The sequence below is a fragment of the Lipotes vexillifer genome, unplaced genomic scaffold (genome assembly GCF_000442215.2).
Source record: "Lipotes vexillifer unplaced genomic scaffold, Lipotes_vexillifer_v1.1 scaffold474, whole genome shotgun sequence".
Lineage (NCBI taxonomy): Eukaryota > Metazoa > Chordata > Mammalia > Artiodactyla > Lipotidae > Lipotes > Lipotes vexillifer.
The window spans coordinates 76042-94828 of record NW_006772385.1 but is presented as its reverse complement, the minus strand read 5'-3'; the positions used below and the strand labels follow the sequence as shown (position 1 = coordinate 94828).

The following is an 18787-nucleotide window of genomic DNA, read 5'->3' as shown; positions in this document are numbered from 1 at the left end:
AGCAGGAACGCAGTGGGCATGTTCTTGGCTCCGGTTCTGATGTACAAATTGGCAAGATCTACCTGTAAGGAAAGGAGGTCATTATTCACGCTGTATTAAAATGCTGGTGTGACGTTGGGAGTGTGTGTGCAAGGGCTAGGGAGAATTGAGGCGCTACAATGGGAGGGTTGTGTGCTGTCCTCTCCCCCGTTTACATATTCTTTCCTCACAGTGACCATCTTCTTACGGGGGCAAACAGCATGACGTCGCCTCCATTTCTGGCATACAATGATGAGTATCATGTTTGTGGCCTAATGGAGCCCAAGACGCAAATAGGCTCCTGAGAAACAACTCCCTTCTCTTCCAGTAAAAGCGAACGCAGTAACGCCACTGTCAAGCAACGCAGTTAAAAGAAGTTTATGTCCCATTTCAACAGCTGTCTACTTCATTGGCTGGTGTCTTATGTAGTTAGTTTTATTTAGTAATACTGAAAGCATGTGGTTTGGTTTTTTTTTGCTTTAAAATAGCACTTGCCACAAACTCTGAGTACTATTTTGTAAGTACTGTTGTAACTCAAAAGCAAGATTTTAAAAACACGTCAGAGCTTCTTGACTGTGTTCCCATCATATTTTATTTTCATAATCTGCTCCAAAGTGGAAGAAATCTCTTCACGCCTGTAAAAAAAAAAAAAGTATCTTTCCCCCACCCCCCCGCCCTCCATCGTACGGGGCTATGAATACTGCTGATTATCAAGTATGGTCAGTGCAAAAGAAAAAACATGTTTGTGTAAGCAAGTATTTAATAAAATATTTTCTGAGCCAGTTCTATAGGCTTATATAGGCTTATATATCTATAAATGTTGGTAGCAATTTGCCATTACTAATCTGACCATGAAGGAGAAACAGCCAACTAAATCCTTTACAGGGCTTTCCCCGCTCTCCGTGGATGACGGGAGCACTTATATCCTGGGGCAGAAGGGGCGCGGGGATGCCCGTCACTGTACTTACCCGAAGTTCTTGGATTCCAAAGCCTTCGGTCAGAGTGATCTGGAAGACCTCGAGGCTGCAAACATGGGCTGCCAGGCGGGACAGGCTCTGCTTGCCACTGCCCCCGACTCCAATCAAGAGCGCGTAACCCCGAGGAGCCCGCAGGATCCGGCTGATGCGACACCTGGGGAGAGAAAGCACAACCCGTGCAGATGATATCCAACGAGCCCCGGGGCCATGTCTGTTTCATTTTTCACATATTTAGATACTAAATTCCGATTTTCATGTCACACTTTCCGTCCCTGTTCCTCTATTTTCCCATTAAACAAAGATGCCGCCCGAGTCTGCCCCCGCATCGCTCGCCTAACAAACCATCCTGGCTCATAACATCTGGACCCTCACTGCTGTATTACTCTCCACCAGAAGAGGACAGAAGATGAAGACAAGGCCTTTCATCAAAGCGTCACATTTTCCTGATAAGCAAGAACGATCCTAACCTCACATCAGCATCCACGTACAAGGACATCAAAGGGGGAATATTTTGGGGCCAGAAACCTTTGCTGTAGAGTTACTGTGGAAAGAATGGATTTGTTCAAACCGACACACACCTCACATGTGACTTGCTGCATGCATTTTAAACACCTGCCTTTTTGTATGATTCTTAACGTCCTCTGCACTAAAGCTTTCCCTGTGCCTCGAGCTGTCTAAAACATTTACTGAAACTGTTAGAATCCCAGAGTTACATTTCCGGCAAGGTCAACTAATCCCTTGTTCTGTATTACTGAAGAGATTCTGAATGCTTAAACTTTTGATACTATTGCTATGTCTTACAGTTAGGAATAAGTTGGCTTTAACATGATCAAAATATGCGTTTGGTTGAAGAAATTTACCATAATTATGTCATAAATATTAAGAAAAGTAACAAAACAAAATATAAGCACTATGGAAACCCAAATGCAAAAAAACAAACAAAAAAACAAAAAACCACACTGTTGTATTTGCTCTCAGCTGCTTTCCTGAATGAATTTAAACTTCAAGCCCTGAATGGTCCACATAGATGCTGTTTTTTTTTTTTTTAAAGAGTGCTTTTTGAAAAAATGAAGTTGGGGTCACTTATACAAGGACCAACACATGTGAGCATTTCCTGAAAACCTTCAATAGCTGAAAAGACAGGTTATTTTTCCAGGCTCAGCCATCGCATTACAGTTTATTTTACAGGACCACACAACAAGACCACCTTGGGAAAGCTCCGAGGCTACTCTAACACGAGTGACACCCCAAGTTACAAAGCAGGGTTGTCATTTCATTTTAATGTGTGCTTTGAGGTCTGCACCTCACCAGAGTCTCTCAGTGGCAAAAGTCCCTTTCTACAACGTTCTAGGACACTCTCTGAAATCATCTCTGACACTGAGTAAATCTGCTTCTAGCTCATAATCCCTGATCAAAGTAATGGCTTTCCCTTTAGGTCACCGAGAACTCTGTGTCGAAGGATTAGAGGGGAAGACTCTTCAGCGCCAGTGGGACATCTCCTCCACCGGAGCCACGACAGACGGTCAGCGTATACGAACCCAACCAGCAACAGTGTTACTAATAACTCACTTACCACCACCGTCAGAGATCCTAACTGAAGCCTTCCTGTCTGCGTAATCAGAGGATTGCAACTGCAAAGGGATCGATAAAACAATCAACACCTCACTCACATGCTTATAATAACTGATGATGGGGAGGCCTCCCAAGTTTTTCTTAGGCACTTGGGCTCAACATTTTAAGGGGGAACTCTTCTGAAAATTGAATTCTCCACGTTTTTTGGGTCTGTTTGAGTCGCCTTCCTCACATACTTCCTTCTTTCTTGATTTATTTCTTATTTTAATCTTTGCCCAAATATCACTTGTTAGAAAAGCCAGTGTTATTCATTGAATGGCCTCCCCCCACATTCATATATTGAAGTCCTAACCTCCAGTACCTAAGGATATAAGCTTATTTGGAAATAGGGTGATCGAAGAAGAAACTAGTTAGGATGAGGTCATAGGGGAGTAGGGTGAGCACCTTATCCAGTACGACTGGTGTCCTTATAAAAAGGAGAAATTTGGATACAAACACACACAAAGGCAAACTGCCACGTGAAGATTGGAGTTAGGCTGTCACAAGCCAAGGAACTACCAGAAGCAAGGAAAGAATTCTAGAACAGATCCTCCCCAGCACCTTCAGAAGGAGCACAGCCCTTCCAGCCCTTCAGACTTCTTGCCTCCAGAACTGTTGAGACAATAAGTATCTGTTTTTCTAAACTCCCCAGTTTGTAGTGTTTTGTTAGAGCAGCTCTAGGAGACCAGGACAGCCACTGAGAAATAATGGTGACTAGGAGAACAGGATTGGAAGGAAAGATGCAATCGACTTCCCACATGGCAGCAGCAATGGCAAGCTGTTTAGACTCTTCAACAAATCCTGTCATTCCCGTGCTAAAATCTGACCCAAAGCTTCTCACTGCAGTTACAATGAAATAACACCCCCCTCCTCTGGTTTAAAGGAAACACACTGTACACGTGAGGCCTGTGCCCACCGCCCCATCTTGTCATATACTGCTCTCCCCACCTCGCCAGGATGCTGCCACAATGACCCTCTTTCTGCTTTTGAACGTTCAGTCTTGAGGCCACATGACATCTGCCCATACCTAGAGTGTTCTTCCTCCAGATCTTTCCATGCCTAGCTCCTGCATATCATTTTGATCTCACCTTAAATGTCACCTCCTCACATAGATATTCAGCCCCTCTTTGGGAATCCACACGCTTATTTCTCAGAGTCAATCAATTTTATTCCTCAGCAGGACATACCACTTTCTGCCATTTTTCTCACTTGCTTATTTGTTCATATCCTTATAAATGTCCCATCGCACCACTAAAACATAAGCTCGATTAGAGAAAGAACTAGACTGTCTTTGCTGTTGTCTCCCCAGTACCTCAGGCAATGTCTGACAGCAGGGGTGCCACAGACAGTCGCATAATCTGTGCACTGCACAAGATGCCCAGGCTAGGAGGTGAGAGCCTTGTCAGCCATGCTCTACACCAGGAGAGGGGCCTTTTTCTAATTTTCTGCCCAGAAAACATGGCCCTCCCTCTTTTTTTCTAATACGCACATAAGTACTGAATAGGCTGGCAATGTTCCTCTTCAGCACTAAGTAGGCACTCAATCAACATTCTTAACCAAAGAAAATCAGTTTGAGTCCATCCTGCCTCTGCCACTTATGAACTTTAAGACTTTGAACAAGTCACTTACTTTCCTCTTTCTTAATATTCTTACCTAACAGAGGTACAGTAAAAGAAAATGAAATTATGGCTCTGACGGCACTTCAAAAAGTAGTGTACCCATGTAAGACCTTATTAAGATTGTGACATAATTTATAGAGACACTTAATATTTTTTTAAAGGATCCATGACACCTAAACCTATTATTATTTATTCATTTATATAAAACATAACTACTATTATACAAAGAATTACGTTTGATATTCTTGTAGTTGCTGAATGTAAGCAATAAAAGCTCTTAGTGACCTTCTCTGAATCAGGCCCATACATTCATAGTTATATAAACTAAGAAGATTTGAATGACTTTTTGCAGAAGATAATTTTCTCATCTAACTCAGATTACCAATTACTTTTCTTTAGTGTAAAAGTCAATTTCCTTCCTACATATGTACATTCTTGAGGTCTTCTACAAGTTGCCTCTTGCTTATGACATGGTAAGTGGCTGCACTTACTGGGATGTGACATATTTATGTCATTTAAGAGGGTTGTGGCTTACCTTTGTTTTTTCTTCTTGTGTTGTCAATCAAGTTTTATTTTTTTCTTTTTTTGAGGTAACAATGGTTTTTAACATTATTTAAGTTTTGTGGAGCCACTTAGTTTTATACTGTATGGCAAACAAGAAGTAAGAACTGATAGTTCCAAGTATTCAATAGATCACACTGAACAACAACAACAATTGTGGACACCCAGCCATTCTTACTTTGTGGAAAAGCATCACAGTCAGTCAACTCACACATGTTGCATGGCGTCTTCAAATAAAACAAGGTGCATGGCGGCACTGAGTTCATTGTAGTTATCTAAGGCTTCGGTCAGAAATGTCCTCAGCACCTCCCAGTCTCTCATCGGCAGGTAACACGGGTCTTTGCTGCCATTAGCAAAATGGCAATAGATGAGGGGCTGCTGAAGCAGCACATAGCTGTCTACACCCTGCAGGAGGAGGAAGAGAAAGACACGGTCGTGCCAGTCTCCAGAAATGATTCATCTGGAAGCAGAGTGGCCTATGCAGGGAAAAGCTTGTAAATCAAACCATGAGTAGGTGGGTATGCTGCTCCCCAGTACAGGCCAACTGCATCCTGGGGTCACAGCTGTTTCAGCCAGGTAAGCGTATGCACAATTCATTCACATCCTTATCCCATTTCTACCCCAATGCCAATTTGTGCCAGAGCAAATAGTGACCTCTGGCATTGACTTACTTACTTCAAAATATTTACTAGCAGTTTCCAGCATGTTTTTATGAAACAAATTACGATCCTTTGTGTCTATCAGTTTGTCTCCATAAACACGAGAAGATTCATGAAGCCACAGGCGTATTAAATCATTTGGACCCTTTAAACACTCAGGAGAAGCAAATAAAATCCCCTACAAGGCAAGAGTGATAAATATTAAAACTTCAGAAGGTGGTGGCATTCCAAGATAATATTTCCTTTTAACGTTTTCTTTAACTGTGCACTGAATTTAGCAATACACTGAGTTACAAGAAGTATTGTAAAGAGTAGTAGATACATAGTAGTAGTTGTACTCTCTGATAAGCAACATTTAAAAAATTAACTGTCATTTATACCCATTTTTAGGAATGCAGCTAAGACTGTTCTTCAAGAGTCAGCCTAGGAACTAAATACCAGATTTTAGAACTTGTACCTGCTGTCTTCAGTGAATTAAGTTTCTAAAACCAGAGTACAAACAGCAAACATGCAAGTCACAGGATGATAATATTTTTTACTCTAAAATCCTGTGATATCATTTAATCTAACCTGTTCATTTCACAGATGAAACATATGAGACCCAAAGTCCACTGCCTGAATTCACCCTTCATGGGTAGTCAAAGCATTTTTATTGCCCCCTTTCCTCAACACTGTCCTTCATATCTTGGATTCATATAGACCCAGTCCTCATGGAGAGAGTCACTGTGCTCTGGGCGTATGGGACACCACCAAGGGAGTCATAGAGACTTAGCTGCAAAGGCTAAAGAACTGGTTGATGTCAGGCGCAGCTGAAAGACTGGATATGAACTGGGAGAAGACAGGCCTCTCACCCCATGGTCTCCCTTCCGTCCTAAGATCAAAAATCTGCTTTTAAACACCACTTTATTGAGCACAGTCTATCAGGCGGGTGCTAGAAATATCTAGATGAAAAGGAATGGTCCACGTTCTGCGGAAACTTTTGCCTAATGCGGTGTGAGTTTTGAAGCAGTTGTGGAGTGGTTTAGAAAGGAGGGCTATAAAAGTATCAAGAAACAAAAATCACCAAATATATAGAAGTCTCATGAAGTTTTCATATTCAATCAGTTTATTACTTCTGTCACAAGAGAACTTTGAGCCATAAATAATTCTTCAACTCCTTTTACTCTACCCAAGTAGGCCACATAGGTTGGATATTTTCAGAATCCGAAAGTTTTGAATTCCTTCTTTGGAACTTCCTTTCTAAACCATATACGTACATACTGCCCTTTTACCAGATAAGCAAGTTAAGTGTCAATGCCAAACCAAAATAATCTAGGAATTTAAGAAATTATAATTTCTCTTGATGCATGTTTAAAAACTGTATCACATACATATTAAAAAATGAAAAATTATCCCTCTTACTTGCACAGAAACACTCAAATATTTATATGGAATAAATGAAATAGGGAACTAAGATTTCTACCTTAGCTTCTGTTGCTAAGTCTCTAGCAACCTAAGAGGACTCACTACTCTCACTGACAAAATGGGACTAATAAACCTGCCATACTAACTTCATAGAGAAGTTTATGGTGGAAAATGAAAGAATACACGTTCAAGTACGTAGCATAGTTTTCGACTAAGTTCTATGAATGAACGCCATTAATACTGCTATAATCAGTGTTCTACTCAAGACACATAACACAGAGCCACTGAGGTACCTGGAAGACGTTTGACAGGTCTCTCAGATTAAAGAGGTAGTGGAATTTAATGGCTGTGGGTAAGAAGTTGTGTGTCATGGTCTGATGGAATGCGATTGCTGCCTGTATCAAAGTGGGGCCACTCCTGAGAACTGACGGACCAAATGCTTGCTGCTGGAAGTAGAAATTCAGGATTTGGCTGTAGATGGTGTTTAGTGCATCCATGGATGGAAAGTTGAATGCAAACACTGTGAAATGTCTCTGAAAAGAAAAACAAATATAAGAGTTGCATAAAATACAAAATGTAATGGGACCAGTAGATTACAAAAAAAGTGGGGGGACCTTATTTTTTCAACTCTTCCTCTATCCATGCCCATTGCCATGTAACTTGGTAGTGCCTTCCACTCTCTCAGACTTCCCAAAATACTTGATCAAGGCAACAGAAAGAGGTAGAAGTAACAGGGTACCAGTCACTGTCAGACGCTTGTGTGTTTCCACTTGCTGTCTTAAGGCTCTACCTCTGCAATGAATTCTACATGCCTGCCAAAGGATGAGAGACACATGACACAGAGCCACGTTGTCCCAATCACAATCACTCTAGCCAAAACCACCCTGAGTAGCTGACAGTTAACTCCCCAACACGTGAACAAGTCCAGCCAAGATCAGCAGAGTCACCCAGCTGAGCTTCAAGTAACCGCTCATAAACTAGTAAACAACACTGACTGTTGTATGCTGTTGTATGTACGGTGGTGGTGATGACGATTATTTAAAAGCTTACATGCACTCAGAAAACCTGAATGTAAATATTTACTGTAGCTTTACTCAGAATTGCCAAAATGTGGAAACAACCAAGGCATCCTTAAATAAGTAAATGGATCAACAAACTATGGTACATCCAGACAATGAGTATTATTCAGTGATAAAAAGAAATGAGCTATCAAGACATGAAAAGACATGGAGGAACCTTAAATGCATATTTAGGCTAAGTAAAAGAAGCCAGTCTGACAGGCGTAGAGAATGGACTTGAGGACACGGGGAGGGGTAAGGGTAAGCTGGGACGAAGTGAGAGTAGCACTGACGTATATGCACTACCGGATGTAAAACAGATAGCCAGTGGGAAGCAGCCACATAGCGCAGGGAGATCAGCTCGGTGCTTTGTGACCACCAAGAGGGGTGGGATAGGGAGGGTTGGAGGGAGACGCAAGAGGGAAGAGATATGGGGATATATGTATATGTATGGCTGATTCACTTTGTTATACGGCAGAAACTAACACACCATTGTAGAGCAATTATACTCCAATAAAGATGCTAAATTAAAAAAAAAAAAAGAAAGAAAGAAGCCAGTCTGAAGAGGCTACATACTATATGATTCTAACTATATGACCCTCTGGAAAAGGCAACACCATAGAGACAGGAAAAGGATCAATGGTTGCCAGGGATTCGGCGGTGAGGGGGTTGCGGGGGGAGGGCTGAACAGGTGGAGGGAGTGCAGGAGATTTTTAGGACAGTGAAACTACTCTATGTGATACTTTAATGACAGATACCTGTAATTATACATTTGCCAAAACCCACAGAATATGTAACACAAAAAATGAACCCTAATGTAAACTTCAGACTTCAGTTAATAATAACTTATCAATACTGGCTCATCAGTTGTAACAGATGCAGCACACTAATGCAAGGTGTTTTGACATGGGTCACGGCGAGTATATGGCAACTCTGTACGTTCAGCTCATTTTTCTGTAAACCTAAAACTGCCCTAAAAAGTCTATTAGTTAAAATAAGCTTCCATGCTTCACCAAGTGTCCAGTAGAACCATACATCCTAATCTTTACCCAGAAGCACTAAGAATCAAGGTCTACATCGTGTGAGTATGATATTCAGGGGCTCTCTGGAGGAGTGCAGTAGTCAACGCCTTACCTGTAGTCTAGGACTGAGAGCGAAACTGCCCACCATCGGATTCATGCAGGCAGCATACTGACAGCTGTGGATTTCTTTAAGCAGCACTTTCTGTCTATCATACCTGCAAGACAGAAAACAGAACCTTAAGTCCCAAAGCTCAAAATGACAACAAAACCCACCAATCCATAAAGGACTTCACAAATTGTTTCTTTCGATCTTTACAGTCGCTCTGTGACGTTGAGCTTGTTAGCCTACCTGAGAGACATAAAAACCAAAGCTCAGAAAACTGAAGACTACACGGCTCCTTTGATGCCAGAATCAACATATGGACCTGAATCAATAGGTACTATTACTGCTTATAGATTCTCATGTGAGTCTGGTTAGAAACACCCACAGCAAGACTGGGGGATTGCAGACTGCAATGCCCAGATATTACCAGATAGTTACGTCCCACAGAAAAGCTTCTCCTAAGTAACTGAGTGTGAGTTAATGCATTAAGGAGCTTAACGCTTAAACTAGACAGTTTACGTTTCTAAGATACTTTTCAATCCACTTCTTCCAAAGATTCAAAGCAAACCTGTTCCATTTAAGATGAGCAACAGGGGATGCAAAGTGAAACCCAAAACATATCATAGAAAACGCTCCTCAGAAGAGGAAGAAACTGGGGTAATTCCATTTTTTTTTAAACATCTTTATTGGAGTATAATTGTTTTACAATGGTGTGTTAGTTGCTGCTGTATAGCAAAGTGAATCAGCTATACATATACATATGTCCCCATATCTCCTCCCTCTTGTGTCTCCCCTCCCACCCTCCCTATCCCACCCCGCTAATTCCATTTTTAAATGTTTATCCATAGTCATAATAAGTAGATTTTTGTAGAAAATACAATACAGACAATTGCTTACCAGTGACCATAATCAATATGCTGTCGAATCAGAGTGTGGGGCTGAACAGTGCCATATAAGTCCACTTCAGGCATATTCATGTCGTCGATAAAATAAACCAATTTTTTATTTCCTCCTGGACCATAGTTACGACCAGCTTTTTTCTCTAGAGGTTTCTCAAGAATTCCTGAAACCAATGTATAATTCTGTCCACCAAATAAAATGTGACCTTCTGTTTATATATAATAAAATATAAATATATTTATATATGAATATAAAATAGAACCTTAGTCCTTTTTTCTTGTTCTTCCTCATCCTCTCCCCATTTCACCCACTCTGTGGCTTCAAGTACCATTTCTCTGCCGGTTAATCCCAGAAACATGTCTCTGTTCACCACCTTCTATGTCACACTCTCCTCGAGCTCACCTTGACTCTTCCTTTCCTAGAGAGTCAGTATCTGCAGCGTGATGTCACACTGGCCATCACATCTGAGACCATTGCTGACCTTTGCACCTTCCTTCCCTGTACCTACTGTAAAACACGAACCACTGCTGGTCCACCCAGAACCTGGTGGATCAGTCTTTCTTTATCAAAATAGAGCCTAGGGACAGCTCAAGAATTTCTCACACCTCTCTTCTTGGGCCATAGGGTGCAGAAGTACAAGGAGATACTGTATGTAGACGTTATCCTGCGTATACATCAAATTACATTTCTTCACGTGCCTATCTGACTTTGCGTCAGTATGTTTAAGAGAAACTCATGAGTATAGAAGATCTTGAACAGTGTGGATCTGAGATGTAGCATCTAATTACTTGCCTACCCTCTAAATGGACTATAAATAGCTTGAGGACGAGGAACTATATCATGCTCATCTCTGTATTCCTGATGACAACCACAACAAGTAAGTAACTGTTAAATGAACAAAGGAATGAATGAATGAATGAAGAAAGAAATATACGGTGAATAAATTAACAAACCCTTCTTCCAAGCAGCATATCTGCATTTCCAAATGCTTGCTGGACAACAGTTCCTATTAGCCATTGGCACACGGACGTTTGGCCAACACCAAATACGCCCGTTCCCAAACTCAATTTAACAAGCCTCTTCCCCACTCACAACCCATCTCTTCTTTTTAGGCTTCTGTGCTCCTGTTTATAGGATTAACATCTCCCAGTCAGCCAGAAGCAAAGCCTGAATTTAGTCTTTCCCTCCTGGTCCCCGATTGGCCCAACCACAGCCTGTACATGTCTCTTCCTTTTCGCCTTTCCCGCTACAACTCCAGTCCAGGGCACCATTTCATTTGGCTAGCACACTGCTCGAGGGGACTGGTCTCCCCACCACAGACTTCTCCCAAAGCAGAGCTTGCATCTTGTCAGTTCCTTGCTCCCCATCAATGGCTCACCATTTCCTGCCATATGAAACATGTTCTCTTCCACTTGCATCTCAGCTCCCTCCACAGTCACAGTGACCAACCATCCCAGGTTGCCTGGGACGATCCCAGTTTTAGCACTACAAGTCCCATATCTTCCCAGCCTTTGGCAAAGTAGACAACTGGTCACTCCATCTATAATAGAACTCCAACCCGCCACTCCAGCCTTTGCCCTATCTTCTGCCTGACCACTATGCTTCAGCCAACTTAGAGATTCCATTAATTGAATATGTCCCACAATTTCCTCTCTTTCATGTCTTTGCTTAAGCTGATTCTTCTATCCTAAGTCCCCTTTTTGCCTGCATACCAGCCCATCTCAGAGGTCTGAAACCCTTTCTTTAGAGTACACTAGCTCTTTCTATTCCTCATGCTAATAGGCAATGTCTAAATCTATTCATGCCTGTACCCCTTCCAAGAATTAGCAAGCTGAACTTTGTTCAACTACTGAATTGCAGCCCTAGTCTTCCATTTACAAGCGATAAAGTGATCCCTTCTTCTGTGTCTGCAAATGAAAAACATGTACTGTACACAGTGTCTGGAGAGAAAGTAGATAAATCATACGTGTTTGCTAAAGAAATGAATGAAAAACTTCTGAGTCAGCTTTTTAACTGTTCCAGTCACAACGATGAAGAAGACAAACTGGATTAAGAAAGAGATTACAGAAAAATTGTTCTTGGCTGAGTTGATGTCCATGATAAGAAAATATGTTATTAATCTTGACTGACAGAGCTGAGAAAACAGCAACAACACACACAACAAGAAAACATGTTCAGGGCAACAGGTTTCCTACAGTAGCGGACAGAAGGGAGTTCTGCTGCCCCCATACAGCACAGCCCCACTGCTGTGCTGGCCAGAACTATCAGCTCTTTATATCGATATCAGTGCTTCTCTACTTTTACACATCTACTTCACGTGCCCTTCCAAACTCAGAATGCCCAAAATCTATGTGGTTCCTTTGATTACGCTGACACATGTATTCAACAGTTAAAAATTATTCTCATAGCTCTTCTAAGATTTAACTAACAACCTGGGGCCTGTCATTTCATCAATACAGTTTGAATGAACTTCCCCCTAAATCAATCCCTTACTTGAAAAGGTAACCAGTGCACTCTTCCTGGAGTATATTCTTTTGTTGCTAGGGCTCCATGAAATTGATTAAACCTAACCAAACGGTTCAGAGGCAAAGCAATGAACACTACTGATGTAAATTCTTGCTGTTCTATAGAGTAGTAACCCACATAAAGCCAGGAGTCATATGGAAAGCCAAAAATCACAATATTCAGACAAAGTATATTTAGCCAGAATGGTGATAAGTAAAAATGCATCCTAAGCAAAATGTCTAAAGCCTAGCAAAAGTAATCATTTCTTTGGGCTGCATGTTCTGGCCTTGACAGTTTCTGATCTCTTGTTTCTCAAGTATAAACAGGAGGAACACTTACTCTGCAGAGCTGCCGATGTTGTGTAGTAGTTGAAAGGCACATGGGACACTATATAAGCCTCGGAGAGACCTGCTAGTATGTCACCTACAAAGACTGTTTTTCCCACTCCAGCATTTCCTACCAGCATCAGCGGCTGTCCTTTCTCAAGCAGCAACTCTATGAAATATTGAAGACGAGTTGTCTCTGATGTGTGAACCAGAACTCTCTGGAGGGAAAAATAGAATGAGAGAAAGATCAGAGAGAGAGGCATTCCAAAATTTTGTATCTGAACAAATGTAGTCATTTTAGAATTGAGACCAAATGAATTCTTAGCTCTAAACAGCCAGTAGGAGAGATCCCACTTAATTTCTTGTTTTGAATGATCAGTTCAGACATCACAGCTTGAGAAGAGCAGTTGGGTAGTGCCGTCAAAGTGCCACAGCAGAAGCAACTGATTTATTTTTTCCATTTAAGAGCTAGCACCCAAGGCTCCCTATCACGGAATACCTACACTCTGCCTAACCTTGTGTTACACATACAAGGGAATGCAGTAAATGCTTAAGAAACTGTCCACCACTCTTTAGGAGATGATAAAGCGTGTGAAAAAGCCAAGCCACATATAAACAAAAATTGGTAGCAATTCCTGGGCCCAGTAAGATTAATGATTAATGTGCAAAATGATTAGGCACAACCCACGCTAAAGGAGTTCAGTGCGAGGAGAGACCAGCTTGGAGGAAACAGGCATTAAGTGAAATATGCACAAATCCAAAGCACTGTTGAAACTTATTGTGCGTTGTTTTGTTAAAAATTCTCATAACATGTTTCTGTTTTGAAATTTGGCTATTTATTTAGATGCTACATCGTTTCACAAGAAGTTAGAGGTGGCTTACAAGAATACAATAAAACGAAGAATACAAATAAATAAAAGCCAGACTCAGGGAACGCAGACTAATATATAAGATGAGGAAAAGGGGAAGCAGACACAGACACACAGGAAAGAGAAGCCTGCATGGTGATTAAAGAGAATTGAATATGTCTTACATTTCTTGGTGGCCAAATTAAAAAGGGGATTAAAAAAACTACTTGCAGGATTTATATTGCTCATAAGAAAAACACATAAACTCTGTAATAGGGTTCTTCCCTACGTGGTTAGCATGTACTGACCGAGTATTTTATAGATCATTCAAGATCATCTTCATGATGATGAGCATTCCCTCTAGGACTTCACTTGAATTCAGTGATACTCTCAGGACCTGTTGAAAGGCACAGACTATTCTGTGCTACATTGAACAGTCCTAGATGACTTTTTAAAATTAGACTTGAGTTCTATAACATTCTTTTCCTTTCTTGCTGCTAGTTGTCATCATTTGCTGTTTAATTTGGCTATTGATATTGGCTCTTTTGTCCACACATTAATACCCATAATTAACACCTACTGAGAGCTGAGTATGTGACAGGTACTATGCTGAGCCCTTTGCATGCATTACGTCATATGACACTCATAACAAACCTATGAGGAGAGTTTTGTTATCATTTCCATTTCAGAGATGATGAAGTTAAAGCTTAGAGAACATTCATAACTTGGCCAAACTCATAGGTGGTAGTACTTAGATTCAAACTCAAATCTGTCTGGAGCCTGCGCCCTGTCTTACCTACCACACAGAACGCTCTGCTGAGCACGGACTGTATACACATTACCTGATGTCTTGTTACCTCTATTTCGCCATATGTAAAAAGGCTAGTAACAGTCCCTGCCTTAGAAAATTTTCATAAGGATTAAATTAGTTAATCTATGGAAATAAGGCGCTTAGAAAAGGTCCTGACATAATGTCATATTAGTATTTGCTACTATTATTGGCTCAATATGGTTCTCCTCTAACATGTTAAGAGGCTTTTAATCAAATAACCACATTTGGTGCAGTTGTGTATACAGTAAGACTACGAAGTCCTGATAGGTTCTCTGTTGAATAAAACGCATCACTGATAAGGTGCATCAACCTTGTGATGCCACTTTTTTGGTCGTGTGTGTGTTTGTGTGTGTGTGTGTGTGTGTGTGTGTGTGTGTGTGCATGTGTGTGTGTGTTTCTTTTGGTTAAGTACAAATCCTCAGCTTTCAACCAGCTAGATAATACTGTTAGGTAGCTGAAGTCTAGACAGGCTGAGCAGAAACAGAGATGTCAAAATCTATAAAGCAGATGGAGCAGACCTTGCTCGTTGCCTCCCAGAATCCATCTGTCCACTTCTTCCCTCCTGCCAGAGCCCCACTTTGTTCAAGTCTCTGCCCCTCCTCCACACAACCTGACTCCTGCAATGGTGTGATGATTGTCAAAGCTTAACCTCATTACCCTGGCCTGAGACTGGGTTAGAGGTGGCAGATGACCCCTGGTGAATTGGATACAGGGGGCAGTCTGCTCTGGGGCTTCTGCAAAAAGTTTCTCCAGTCTTAATAAAAAATATGAGAAAGTCTTCTTTCCCCCTAACTTGTTTCCTTCGAACTCCTGGGACCACTAGAGTCATCTTGAGATCAGGAGGGATACCAGTCTTCAAGTGAGGCCAGGGTTAAGGTGAGAAGATCTGAATCCTTGGTGATATCACCAAGTCATAAGGCCTTCCTACCTCCGAACTTCTGGTTTGTAAAATGATGTTTCCTCCTGGTTAAGTGGTTATAGGGTGAAATGTGTCCTCCCAAAATTCATATGTTGGAGCCCTAACCCCAGTGTCACAGAATATGACTGTACTTGGAGATAAGGCCTTTAAAGAGGTGATTAAGTTTAAATGAGGCTGAGAGAGTGGGACTTAATCCAATCTGACTGATGTTCTTGTAGGAAGAAGAAATTTGGACACACTTCAAGACAGTGCCCAGGGATGTGTGTATACAGAGGAAGGACCATGTGAGGACACAGCAAGAGGTGGCCATCTACAAGCCAAGGACAGAGGCCTCAGGAGAAACCAAATCTACTAACACTTCAAACTTGGACTTCTAGCCTCTAAGACTATGAGAAAAATTTTGATGTTTAAGCCGCTCAGTCTCTGGTAGTTTGTCAGTATATCCCGAGCACACTAATACAAGCAGAGTAGGCCCCTGATTCAAAATGACTGGTAAAACGGAAATGTGAATACAAAGAATACACACGGGGAAAATGCCATCATGTGAAGATTTGAGGAATGTTGCCACATTGCAAGGAACACCAAGATTTTCAGCAAACCACCCAAAGCTAGGAGAGATTTTCCCTTACCGCCCTCAGAAGGAACCCATCCTGCTAACACCTTTATTTTCAACTTCTAGCCTCCAAAACTGTGAGACAATAAATTTCTGTTATTGAAGCCACCTAGTTTGTGGTATTTGGTTACTGTAGCTCCAAGAAACTCACACTGGATTTTCTTTTATTTCACACTATCTGCCTCCTAATTAGTGTAGAAATCACCTATATGCATTTCATATGGCACTACTTGAAATAATAAGCTCCAAAATCAATCAAAACAACATGATTTTGAGAAAGAAATATAATGAAAAGCAAAACAGATTGAGGCAGAATTAGAAGATGGTTAAAGAATAACTTGATATATAAAAATGTAGGACAATTTATAAACAGTTATAAGATGATAAAGATTCATTTAGATTTGTGAGCTGCCATGTGAACTTGAAAATATGAGTAAGAAGGTCAAACATTAATTTTATGGCTTGAGGAGTAAAGGAAAGAAGTTATATGTGAAAAGCCCTGTTTACGAAATTCACACTAAGGTCAGAAATAAGACTCACTAGACTAACAGAAACGTGCTTCTGATTTTTATAAAATCACAAAACTTCTAGGGAAATCTAAAGAAAGCTGTTACCACAGAATTAAATTGAAATAAATTAAAAAAAAGAAGTTGTAGAAATATAGAAACCATCCCACTAATCATTCCTATAACTTGAGATTCTTCTCTCCAAGGCAATACGTTATATGCTGACCACGCCAACAGTAATTTATTGATCGGGGCGAGGGGGGAAAGACTGCTCAAAAACAAACAAACAAGGCTCAAACCAGCACCATGTGGCTAGAAGAGTACTATGTTCCCCACACCTACCTGCAGAGGTGCCTCTGGATTCATAGTAAATTGGGGGATCTTATCAGCCCAAGACAAGAATTTCTTAGTTTTGTGGTCCAGATAATAATCAAAAATTGTTCCCTGGTATATATATGTATAACTGACTCACTCTGTTATAAAGCAGAAACTAACACACCATTGTAAAGCAATTATACCCCAATAAAGATGTTAAAAAAAAAAAAAAAAAAAATTGTTCCCTGGGATGGAAACTTCACTGCTTTCATCTCTTTATGCCACCACTGACTGAATTCAGCTTGACAACCAGAAACCTAAGGAGAGCAAGAGAAATTCTTATTGCAGACCTGAAAGTAATTTTGAACACGTAGAAAGCCCCTGCAAATCTGGCTGATCACAGTGTTTGCAGTGTACAGACTCATAATTACAAATGGGATTGAGTAACTGACCCAAGAAAAAATAAATAACTAGAAGGAAGCTATAAGGAATGACAATACCATCAAGGCAGAAAGCTATAACTGCCATATGTCCATCAGGTACAAATTTTCTGGAGTAATTATTAACTTAAAGAACAAGGTAAGCTTAGATGAACCTTAGATGACCCCGAGGTTATTCAATTCAGTAATGGGCTATCATGCAAATCACCATGCTATAAGACAGTGGTTAGCAAATGGTGGTATTGATTTCTACTAATATCTCCATGAACTGAGGGTAAAATGAGGAAAGTAAGAACAAAGGAATACTTTAAAAAATTAGTAACATTATTGATTTAAATACTGTTCTTTGAGCTTATAGCCTCCCTGGAACTTTTGGCGTTAAAATATCCTTTCCTTTATAAAGCTATGGTGATAATAAATGGTCATTTTAAAATAAATGCCCTTATTTAGAAAAGCAGACAGTTGGTAACCCTATTTCATTCCTCCAAATCATTATTGAAATGTTGTTGGTCTTTGAAATTGGAAACCTGAGAAGCTCTGCCATGAGGGAAAGAACCTGGACTTGGTTTTCTAGCACAGCACAACTGAGTGGTCTAGCTGAACACTCCACAAATTCCTGCCCTACAAGAGAATCTTCCAGAGAAGATGACAGCGTAGGAAACAGGTTCTCCTTGCTAGAAGGTGCTTGTTTTTTTTTGTTTTTGTTTTTGTTTTTTTTCGGTACGCGGCCCTCTCACTGTTGTGGCCTCTCCCGTTGCGGAGCACAGGCTCCGGACGTGCAGGCTCAGTGGCCATGGCTCATGGGCCTGGCCGCTCTGCGGCATGCGGGATCTTCCTGGACCGGGGCATGAACCCGTGTCCCCTGCATCGGCAGGCGGACTCTCAACCACTGCGCCACCAGGGAAACCCGAAGGTGCTTGTTTTTATATGACGACAGGTACAAGCCCTTTGCTGCTAGATTAGGGTTTGGAAAATGGAGAAGGAGAAATTCCAACTGTGTACTAGCAACTAACAACCCCTTCTGTATCTACAGGATGACCTGGCCTAGACTCTTACATCCAGAGGATGAGCTGGCAAAGTGAGTTTTGGTGAACTCTAAAAACACTGTGCATGGTCCATTGCATTCAGCCATCTCACTTATCTAAGACTCCAACTCCCATTTTTCTCCAGAAGAATTCTTAAACTTGCTTTTACTTTGGTGTCCTTATGTCCGTGGACTACGGCCCACTTTTTGTACGACGCTATCTCACACACACAAATGGAGACAGACAGGACTGCTTGAAGATAGGAGAGTGTGGTCGGGGCTGAGAGGGGTGATCAGCCTTAGCAGGGAGAGCTGATCCCATCACTTTCCAAACAAGCTGAGTTCCTATTCCTACCCACCACCACTCGTATGTCAAATGAGTTTAGGTTCATTTCAGTTATGTTCAGATTGGTGTCATGAGGATTTTTTTTATCACCCTGCAGAAGTTGGTCTGAAATCAAGTTCATTCAGAAGGTGTTCCTTATCTGGCACCATTCTCTGTAGGCAGGATACATACGACTCCTACT

At 41.1% G+C, this 18787-nt stretch overlaps 1 protein-coding gene across 1 annotated transcript in view; it reads right to left on the bottom strand.

Annotated features, from left to right (window-relative positions):
• Positions 1-18787, bottom strand: part of DNAH11 (dynein axonemal heavy chain 11) — a 213524-nt gene that overhangs the window by 131084 nt on the left and 63653 nt on the right. The window contains 10 exon segments of the mRNA XM_007472188.1: positions 3-62; positions 987-1149; positions 4998-5191; positions 5462-5623; positions 7143-7382; positions 9042-9144; positions 9930-10095; positions 12777-12977; positions 16820-16929; positions 17046-17113. Coding sequence (XP_007472250.1) covers positions 3-62; positions 987-1149; positions 4998-5191; positions 5462-5623; positions 7143-7382; positions 9042-9144; positions 9930-10095; positions 12777-12977; positions 16820-16929; positions 17046-17113 — 1467 coding nt within the window.